General features: G+C 40.1%; 1 protein-coding gene across 1 annotated transcript in view; it reads right to left on the bottom strand.

Moving 5' to 3' along the window:
- Positions 1–5,609: 5,609 nt before the first annotated feature.
- FBXL17 (F-box and leucine rich repeat protein 17) overlaps positions 5,610–10,974 on the bottom strand; it is a 495,361-nt gene continuing 489,996 nt past the window's right edge. Inside the window, 1 exon segment of the mRNA XM_072788417.1 lies at positions 5,610–8,561. Coding sequence (XP_072644518.1) covers positions 8,421–8,561 — 141 coding nt within the window. The 3' untranslated portion in view covers positions 5,610–8,420.

Raw genomic sequence — 10,974 nt, 5'->3', positions numbered from 1 at the left:
GGAAACAAGCCAGATGCTTCTTTTTCAATAGCAGAATGGATAAATATCCACGCAACAGAATATTAAGGAGCAATGGAACTGCATAAACCAGAGTTACAACAAAATGGATGGGTCCTAGACACACTATCAAGTTAAAAAAAAAGTCAAAAAAAAGAAAAAAGTCACAAAACAATAGATGGGGTACGATTCTTTCATCTAAAGTTCAAGTCCAGGCAAAACCCAACTGCATTCTTAAGGATGCATGCAGGTAATACAACAGAAATAACGAAAAAAAATATTTCCATAGAGGCCGGGAGAGTGGTTACATCTGGAGTTAGGGGAACCCTTGGGCCAGGGAGGGGTCCTTGGGGTGGGGGCTTCTAGGTGCCAGTCATGTTCTATTTCTTGTCTCAAGAGGAACTTCCGTCAAAACCATGTTACACCGTCGCATGTGTGTGTCATAGTCTCCGTTGTGTTCACAGCGACGTGTTTTAAAATATTGAATGTTTTACAGAATTCATTTAATTCTCCTTGTCACCATCAGCTCCCCATGCTCCCAACTGCATGTTTGGGAGTCAGTGTCAAATATCTCATTAATCCCTAGAGGCATGATCACTAATTTTCTTAGATTCTTTGGTTAATGGTAAGAAGTATAGCTATAAAGAGATGGGAGCAGCAACATTCAACAGCAGGGAAAAGAGTAGAGAAGTGACTAATCACTCATTAGTACACATTTGAGCAAATTCAGTCATCTAAATTATCTAATAAAGAGGGGTGCCACTAATTTAATGTTCACATTAAGCCCAATTATTTACGTTATTCATGAGTGTGTTTCCCAGCATTTGCCCCTCCACATCCATGAACCCAGTATAGTGATTTTGATTTGGAATCAAAGAAACATTAATAAAAGCTTTATTGAAATCCAATTATCAAGATGTCTTTTCTATCCCCACTTAAGCCAACAAATGACTCAGTTGCAAGATGTTGCTTAAAATACAGTAGACTCGTTTCTAGGAACAGAATCAAGCTTGCCGATATTTTTTTCCAGTTATTTTGGCATTATTTATAAAAACTACCCTCGTCGGGACGCCTGGGTGGCTCAGCGGTTGAGCATCTGCTTTCAGCTAAGGGTGTGACCCCGGGGTCCTGGGATCGAGTCCCACGTCGGGTTCCCTGCATGGAGCCTGTTTCTCCCTCTGCCTGTGTCTCTGCCTCTCTCTCTCTGTTTCTCATGAATAAATAAATAAAATCTTTAAAAAAAAAAACCCAAAAACAAAACCCAAAAAACTACCCTTGTCATTAGCCATCCAAGACCATCAAGGCAGCCTCTTTTTTTAAAAAAATAACACTTCTTGTTAATTTTATTTTTATTTATGTATTTATGCATTTATTTATGTATTTATGTATTTATAACACTTCTTTTTAAAAAGTCCTTCTTTAGACACTAATTTTTCATTCTCCATTATGTCGATCTCTGAAAAACTCCAAAGAAGAAAGAACAGAAGGTTGAATAGACCGTGTTCAGTAGGCAACCTTTATGATTGGATTGTATGTGTCAGCACACGAGTGTGTTCCCACACACACACACGACCACAGCCACACCATGGAGAGATTTTAGTCAAGAGAAAGGAAATCGCTGAGTGCCCATCAGCCTGTCTAGCAGTGCATCCACTCAGGGTCTCATCCCCAGGTCTCTCAAGTGATGCCAAACTGGGGGAGAAGGACAGGAATCGTCTATCCATCACGTGGTGAAGAAAAGAGCCAAACACCTGCTCCTTGGGTGTTTCTCTTTCCTTGGGCCGATGGCATCCATACCTAGTTTTATCAGCCAAGCAGAATCACAGAAAGGGGGAAGCTTGTCTGGAGTTCTTGGAGACATTTTAGTTTGCTGAAGTTCATTTCTGGAGGTGGGTGTGTTTCAGGGGCTGAGGAAGCTGTGCTGCTGCATTGAGAACCACAAGACATGTCAAGGGACTGTAATTAATTTTTAGAAGCAAGATGCCCTAAGCAGAAAGCAACCCACTATCCACACGGGGTCATGTGGGTAAATAAATTGTGGTTGTTGATAAAGTGAAACGGGTAGACTTTGCCCCCGACTGTTCATTTCAGCTATAGGTCGTCACGTTATCAGACAAGTCTCCGTATTAGTGCTAAGAGGTTTGATACCAGACTTTATCTGTGTAATTAAAAATGAAGTGATAATGAAAGGGTCCCCCACTGCTTTACAAAACAGTGCAGAGGCCCTTTGATTCCTGTGGTAATGACATGACAGATATGCCGCAAGAATTCTCACAGCTGTCCCGGCCCAGTGGACAGCTGTTCCGCTTAGAATTCCAACCACAGACAGAGAGAAAGCAGGATGTTGGGCAACACGGTGGCCCCGGCCCAGGAGGAGAGAAGGCCGAGACTAGTACGTCCCCACCTCGGCCACCAGCTTAGACATGGGACTGTGTGAACTCTGCTTCCCGTAGAGCGAACCTCTGCTAGCACACCCGTGGGGAGACCTGCACCTCGGGTTAGCGGTTCTTGCTCGTCAGCAAGGTAGTCAACCTTTTCCCCTTAACCTTTAATATTTGATAAAAAAATAATTTTTTACGTGAACATACACGGTGAACCAGATCAATACAACAAATCCTGGTGAGGCCAGTCTTCAATTTACAGAAGAGAACCTACAACTCCATAGACGCCCTTCGTGCAGCCCCCAATCCCGGCCCGCTGCCCGCTCCCCACCACCACTCTGCGGTTTTGCACTACTTTCCTTTTTCTTTTTGTCTTTTTATGAATACATGTCGGTCCCTAAATAATAGCTTGTACTTAATTTTGCTTGTTTTCACTTGATTCTAGGATAGAACATGCTTGGGGTTTTCCTTTTTTCTCCTGCCTTTCAGGTTATTCCCTCTTAATTCCTTTGTTCTTCCAGTCTTCCAAATCTCGGGGTGCCCCAGGACACCCTCCTTAGGCCTCTTTCTCTCTCAACTAATGGGCTATGACCCAGGATGATGATTATAGACAGGTTCGTGGTTTTCAGTGCCACCTGCAAACCTGTCTTCTGAACTGACCTCCTACATCCAACGGCATACTCAATGTACTCACTTGAATAAGCACCTCAAAATTAACTCATCCAAACCTGAGCCTTTGCTAGCCTCCTCCCCAATTTTTTTCTTCTCCGTAACAAATGGAAACTCTGTTATCTCTTTAAATATTGCCTGTCTCTTTAATTTTTCCTTCTGCAAGATTTGATAGATTGGAAAAGTCTCATACTATGTCCCACGTGTCTTAAACCTCTCAGGCTTCCACACGGAAATTATCCATACAAAAGAAGAAAGACTATTTTTTTTTAAACTTCCTTTTTACTTTACTCAGATCTACTTTTCAGTTTACAAATTCTTCCCTTAGCTGAATACCACTACTATGCAAGCCTTCCATTTTGATTTCAATTATTACATTTTTCATTTCTAAAAATTCTATTTAGTTCTTTTAAAATATGTCTTTTGATAGTTTCTTTTTTCTTATATATGTTTTAAATAACTTTTTAATATCTTTGAATATATCAAAACTTTATTTTGTATCAGGGATTTGAAAATATAATATTGAAGCCTTTGAGGATGTAGGTCTGTTGTCTGTTTTTCCTGTTGACTTGCACTAGTGCTGGCTTATTTCCTGTTGTTCTCTGTGATTTTTAGATTGTGAGTTTATGTTTGCTGCCATTCTATTTGTAGGCTTTCTTTTAAAGCCTGGATTAAAGGGTACCTTTCTCAAGGGATGATATTTGTCCGCTTTTGTCAGGCAATGAGCACTCCTGTAATGAATCCTTTTAAAAATACAAACAAGCAACACAAACTATGCAAATAGTGTAGATTCAGGTACTAAATCATGTGAATGGTAGCCAGTGGGTATTGATTTTCAAGAAAACCTTAAAAAAAAAAAAAAAAAAAAACAAACCCCAAACTCATGAATAGCCAAGGCCGAAAAGGACAATTTTTATTACCGTTTGAGTCTTCAATTTTTGTTTTATTTTAGTTCACTATTTACAAAAGGGTATTGCCTGTCAGGGATCCTGGCTTTATAAAGATCAGCTCTTGATTTACCTCCCTATTATTCGCTGGCCCAAAGTTTTGTACGCATTTTCTAGGCCACAGTGAACAATATAATCTCCCACATTTCGTTAGTTTTCAAGCTTCTCTAGAGATAGTAGTCTTAGCATGCATCAGAATCACCCAGAGGATCTTCTAAAACATGGATTGCATGGCCTTTGTCACGGTCACTCAACTCTGCTGTTGTCACAGAGAATACATGTATGCGCGCAGTTGTATTCCAATAAAACTTTACTTACAAAAATATGCATCAGGCCACGTTTGGCCTGGAGCCACAGTTTGCTGACCCCTGCTCTAGACTGACATTTCTACTCTGTTCCTGGTCACAAGAGGTTTCTTTTGCTTCCCTGCAGGCACACCTAGTCATTTAAAAGGATTTAAACATATTTTACTGAGAAAGTTTTAGGTGTTACATAGCAAGAAATATTTCAGGAACTTCATTCTAACATAATTGAAATAGAAGCCCCGCATTTAAATTTCTACTTGTTTAAAGGATTTGGGGGAAGACTTTTCTACTGGAAATGATCTTTCCTACAAGTCTACTCTCTTTATTATGTATTTATTTTTTGTTTTATTTATTTTTAAAGATTTTATTTATTTATTTATTTATTTATTTATTTATTCATTTATTTATTTATTTATGAGAGACACACAGAGAGAGGCAGAGACACAGGCAGAGGGAGAAGCAGACTCCATGCAGGAGCCCAATGAGGGACTCGATCCTAGGACCCCAGGGTCATGCCCTGAGCCCAAGGCAGATGCTCAACCACTGAGCCCCCCAGGTTCCCCAGGTCTACTCTCTTTAGTAGTCAATGAAAAGTTTATGATTAGCCCTTACTTTTCTGTAGAGGTTTTTTTCTACCCTCTGCCCCTACAGAACATACTCATCTACTTTACTGGGTGACCTCAAACACCCAGGACTTACCCTGCTGTCTTACTACCTGACGCCTTTGCACATATTGGTCCATCTTCCAGGCCGCTCTCCCTTCCTTCCCCATGGTAAATCTGGTAAATTCCTGCGACTCCTTCAACTCTCATCAAAAGCACCTCTTTGGTAAAACCTCTTCCATCCCAAAGCTGCTGTGGCCCGTGTGTTCCATCTAGTTGTGCCCATTATTACACCGATCATACTCCACTGCTAGGGCTAGTTTTCAAGAATGTCTCTTTGTGAGGCTGTGAGACACTCGAGGCTGGGGATGAGTTTTGTTTAAATGACCAGTGCTGTTACATGCTTTTTACGTAATAAATTTGTTTGCTTTTGAAAAATGGAATAAATGGCTAAGCAAATGAATGAGTATTTAGGGAGTGGGATTTTAAACAAGCCTCTCGTTTAAACCCTTAGATTTTAATCCATCTCGGTAATCACTGGCCAAATCAGAATCTCCTAAAGCCAGTCTCGTTTATGATTCTGGTTGAGTCAAACCTATATAAAGTCAGCAGCAAAACACACAAGGACAGGAACCACTGCATGCATCACACCCAACCAGCATCAGGGAGGCCATTTATTGTCTCTAAAATAAAACAAAAGACACAGTGTTTTGTTTCTCTTTTATTGCAACCCATTGCAAGGTCAAAAGATTCACGGAAATATAGAAACTACAAACTGGGTGAATTTCCTTTATCCACTCAAAAAGACATTAAAGACAAAGGACCAGAATTTTTCACTACAGCAATATATTTCATAGTCTTTATTCTGAAAATACTGTTGACATTTTGGAGAGGATAAAAAGCCCTGCATTAAACGTGTTCACATATATTTATGACACTCTAAGCAAAACAAGAAACTCTATATTGCCCAGAAATCATTTTAAGCCTCATTTCAAAGCATCTAATGAGAACACATTCAACAACCATCACAGGATCACTCAAGGTGATGCTTTTTTTTTTCTGGTTGTTTTTTTTTTTTTTTTTTTGGAAATTAATGCTTTGAGGCTGGATATGATATTTCTACAGATTTCTACAAATATACCACAGCAGTTTTCCAGGTTATGTTGCATCAGGCTTTCTGGATTAGTCAACATCTTAAAGAATAAGTGCAAGTTCCCCACCCCAACCCACCCCCCAAGCTAAAGCATGTTATAGTGCTGTATTTTAGATTCAAACAATGCAACATTAAAAAAAAATCAATTATACACCTCTGGAACCATTTGACAACCAAACTGTAACACTCTAAAGATTATCACAACTTTGAACTGAAATGGCACCATCCATATCATCAACCGCTCTCCCTTCTTTTGTCTTTTTTAACTATTTAAAATATAGTGTGACATATATAAAAATTAAACTTTTGTTTATTCACTCCAGCTACTATTACTATACATACTGTCTTATAAATTAGTTTTGGATTAAAAACCAGTTAAAATATTGTGAATTAAAATATTTTTCAGTGGTGGGGAAATGAACATGAAAACGATACCACTTGATGTGCAAGAACTTTTTTATTAATAATAAACAGCTTTTCTTCTTACACAAATTTTATTCCTTTCAAATTAAATTAGTAACCTATTTAGTGATGGAAAAAAAATACCCTTGGTGCTTACTAACTAGATTTTCTTAACTGATTGGGATTAAAAGCAAAAAAAACATATGCCACATCAGAAACATGTTGACATAATCAAAGGAAACAGTGTTTACAAAAAAGGAGTCACTATAAATAAGTGAATGGTATTTGTGAATGTAAAGCTATATTTTGTTGCTTACAGCTAGTATCATTTTAGACATATTGGGACTTACAGAAAGTGAAACTCAAACCTTAGTATATCTGTTAAAGACCAAACAAAACAAAACAAAATAAAACAAAAAACCCAGTTATGTCCACATTGGGGAAGAATAAATAGCAAACTCACAGGGCAGGGTTTTGTATCTAGCTCTACTGTGAAAGATAATCACTCTTTAGCTTAAAAAGGCTCCCCTGCTGTCTTGATTATAAATCGAGACACAGGAAAGTTTACTTGAGCCTGAGTCCCTACTATGAATTAATTGTAAAGATGTGTGAAATCAAAACATATATTCATTTACTGATAGATATTGTCTTAACTGAAAGCTGGCAATCTTGAAACAAAGAAATGCTTATTTCCGACAAGTGTAAACACAAATCTTAATGAAAAGATTTTCTAATTTTTCGTCTTAACTCATACATTAACCAGCAATAGATCTCTGTAGTAGCACAAGAACTATTCAAAATTAACATGCATATATCCAAAAAACCTGTTCTAAAGCCCAAAGCAAAGCAAAAAAAAAAAAAAAGATAAATCAATAGGAAGATTGTCTACTTATATCTCACTCATTAATCTTCTAATAATGTGACTACCTCCAAATCTTAGAAATAAACTTTCATAATTACCAAAATCAACAAAAATAATTAAATGATCTGTAGGTATTGTTTTGTTTTTTTTAAATAACCGCACACTAGTATTACACTGGTGCTTTGAATGTGGATAACGCTTAAGGGTAGCTCCAAATATCATTAAAATATATCCGGACCAGTTGCAATCCATGAAACAAGAGCGAATACAACATTAACATAAACCTTAACGAAAATATTCAGGACTCTACAGAACAAATTTGCAGAATAATGGATAATTAACTTGTGTGAGCTGGCCAGGGGAGCTCAGATCGTTGCCTCCATATAAAAACTTCTCAGAAGGCTTTATGTTCTCGAGGCCCTCCCTCACTTGCAGACAGCAAGTTAGCCACCTGTGCATATCCCGGGTTGGGTGCCGAGCTTCCTCAGTGGCCTGGAGAAGGCCCCTCCGTCAGAGAACGATCTAGAAAGAAAGTGCCCTGGCGTTTGTGCTCATGCGGCACAGGTACTGGCATGTTAGGGTGTGTGTGTGTGAGGACCTATACGTGTGTAGGCCCCTGAAATGTTGCAAAGGCCTGGTTTCCTGGTTTCTAATTGGTGCAACATCCCTTCTGGCCTGGTCACCATCAGGAGCAGTGCATAATTCTATTCCATCGGAAGAGAAGGCCGATGGATGCCTTCATTTCGGGGCATCTTCAAGAGGCGGCAATTAGAAGATCAACATACTAGGGCCCACGGTTTTTGGTTTTACAGTAAATAAAAAAATTTTTTTTCTTTAGAGAAACAAGCCTTTGAGTTTAAAAACCAAAGGGTCTGTGGCTTTCAAAAATCTTTAATTTTTAAGGAAAAAACAAAATAACCCAAAAAACCACCCCAACCCAGCTCACCTGGGAACAAACAGCAATTGCGCTTATGCTATGCGGTATGCGAACAAGACACACATATACACTGGGGTACACCCGTAGACGTGGAACAGGGAAAATCTTTCCAAGGGCTCGGCCCCCCAGATCTCCCACCACCCCCCCCCCCCGGGAGCAGGAGCGTTAGGAGGAGGCTGCAGACATGTTGGGGGTCCAGCCCATCTGATAGGCCCTCTCCAAGGTCCTCTTGCAGTCCTGCAGCACGGTGCTGAAGGTGATGTGGGGGTACTGCTGCACCAGCTGCTCCACCGTCACTTCGTTGACCTGCAAGCACAGAAGAGCCGCCGTCACGCACAGGCCCACCGAGCCTGGCAGCCGCCCCTGGACTCCGGGGAGGAGCCCTCGCCCCTTCCTTCGCGGCAGAGCCAGGCAGCATCCATGACACGACACGACACGTGTCCTTGCTGTCTGCCCTCCCGATGCCTCGGCACTGCACTCACCCGGAGGGATGCTTAAAAAAGACATACGCTATCAAGGAACCGAACGTGTTTTCTAGAAGCGTGAGCGATAGGGACTCGTGGAGACCTTCACGGTGCCGTGGGAGAGCCGGGGTGCGGGAGGGGAGGCGGCAGTAAGGCACCATTCTTAGGTGCCTCTGCCTTCATCGTCAACCCGACAGCTTTTTTAAGGACAAAACTCTGGATTGGGAGAGAAGATCCATGGGATTCCAGCTAGGAGTGCTGGGGAAAATGTTTATTTTTCTTCCCTTTAAATGTTAAGGTATTGCAAACTCCAAGTCCCTTTGTGAAAAGGGCTGAAATGTGAGGAATCAATAATTAAAACATACGTGGCTGGCAGGTCAGGGATGGCCCCGATAGACCTTAACCATCAAAGATACCACCTTGATTCTTGATTAGACAAGGCAATCAGACAGGCCTAATTAAAACTAACACCTTTACAATTGCTGTGCTGTGAAGGGATTAATTTGTCAATTATTTTTAAGCTGATTGCAGTTCATATCACAGAAGCAGACAGCTTCCTTCATCCTTTAGATAAATAAATGATTAACCTAAGAACCACAACTTTTAGGTAGCTTTATTTAAAATCTTTATTGAACACTTGGGCATTTTCAGATACATCAATATTTCATTTATACTGAGTAAGCTGATCTGAAAGGAGGTGCTTATGATACACAGTTCCGTGCTCCCTCCCTCTCCATGTCTGTCCATTATTGAAAAGGATCAGGGCCGCCAGGAAAAACCCAAAACAACATCAAACCCTTGCTGTTTGCTTTGAAAGCCTGTTAAAGAAGGATGATGACCATGACATTCCATCATCTGCACTTTTCTGAAACGACATGATGTTCTCTGGGTGATTTGGAAAACTATGTTATATATAATATCTTTTTTAAAAAATGAGAATTGATATTCCAGCATTGCATTGATGGTAATCCGTGGGCACACCTCTCTCTTCAAGACTTGCTTATATTTAAATCAACCTTCATTCCAATTTCAACCAAACCATGTAGGTAATCAGTTTTTGTGATACAGATATGATGTATAACGCTGTTTTCAAAAACAAGAAGAAGATAATTTTAAATAAAAAGGAAAAACTGATAAATTAGAGTTGAGAATATGAATTGATGGCCCTAAGATGATTTTTAAGCAGCGTTTTTATTTTTTATTTTTAATTTAAATGTATGCTCTAAGTCTTGAGTTGAGGCAGCTTACAACAATATACTTAGAAGGTCACGCACCAACTAGCCCTGCCAGTCGTTCTAGCATGTTTTTTGATACTCCAGTCACCTGACTTCATTTCAGTTTATCAAGTTGTCCAAGTTTCTTCTGGCCTCAGGGTCTTTGCACATGCTATTCTCTTTACCTGGAATACTTCTTAATCCACTTTCTCCTAAAAACCCTTTCTTTATGCCTACTTCCTAGTCACTCTTGAGTTCTTAGCTTCCATGTCATTTCCCCGGGAAACTTTGATCACTGCCTTATCCCTGCTCCCCCTCCCCCCAATCTAGGTAAGGCTTCCAGGTCATTTATTTTATTTATTTTATTTTTTTCAGGTCATTTATTCCTTCAACATTGCCCCCTTGGTCTTCATAGCACCTAGAAAGTTAGTTTATAATTGCTTCATTCCATGTCTGGCTCCCAAAGCCAAAATCATTTTTGTATCCATAAGTTAGGCCTAGCGATTAGTGAATGAATGATAAATACCAAATACCAAATAAAAAACAGGAACTCAATGCAAAGCAAAGCCATACACTAACATACTAGTCACAAAGACTAACGACTCCTGAGCAGCTCCTCTTTGGCTCAGGAAGTCCCTCCTTCGGTAGGTCTTCCCACCCGAGCCTATCTCCCAGAGAGGCCAGGTTAGGTCCCCCCTTCCCTATGCACCTGTGGCTGGCACCCTGCATGGGTTTTCTTATACTGAGGCTCTCTCATGTTGCAATCCTCTCTTTACTCGCCTGTCCCTCCCACCTGAACAAAAGCCTCTGGGGACCAGGGACCTGCGCTTTTGACCTTTAAGGCTGTCAAGCTGTGCGAAACACAGAAAAGAAACACGACCATTGTGGTTCATACCATGGACTTCAGAATCGACCAGAAACAGGCTTGAACCCTGGTTTCACTTTATTTCTTTAAGATTTCGTTTCCTCAACTGTATGCACGGGATAAAAATACGTAAGTCATAGGATTGATATAAGGATTAAGTGTAATGATATGCTTAA

This window comes from Canis lupus, chromosome 2 (assembly GCF_048164855.1).
Source record: "Canis lupus baileyi chromosome 2, mCanLup2.hap1, whole genome shotgun sequence".
In the NCBI taxonomy this organism is placed as follows: domain Eukaryota; kingdom Metazoa; phylum Chordata; class Mammalia; order Carnivora; family Canidae; genus Canis; species Canis lupus.
The sequence above is the reverse complement of the archived record's forward strand: the minus strand, read 5'-3'. Positions and strand labels throughout refer to the sequence as shown.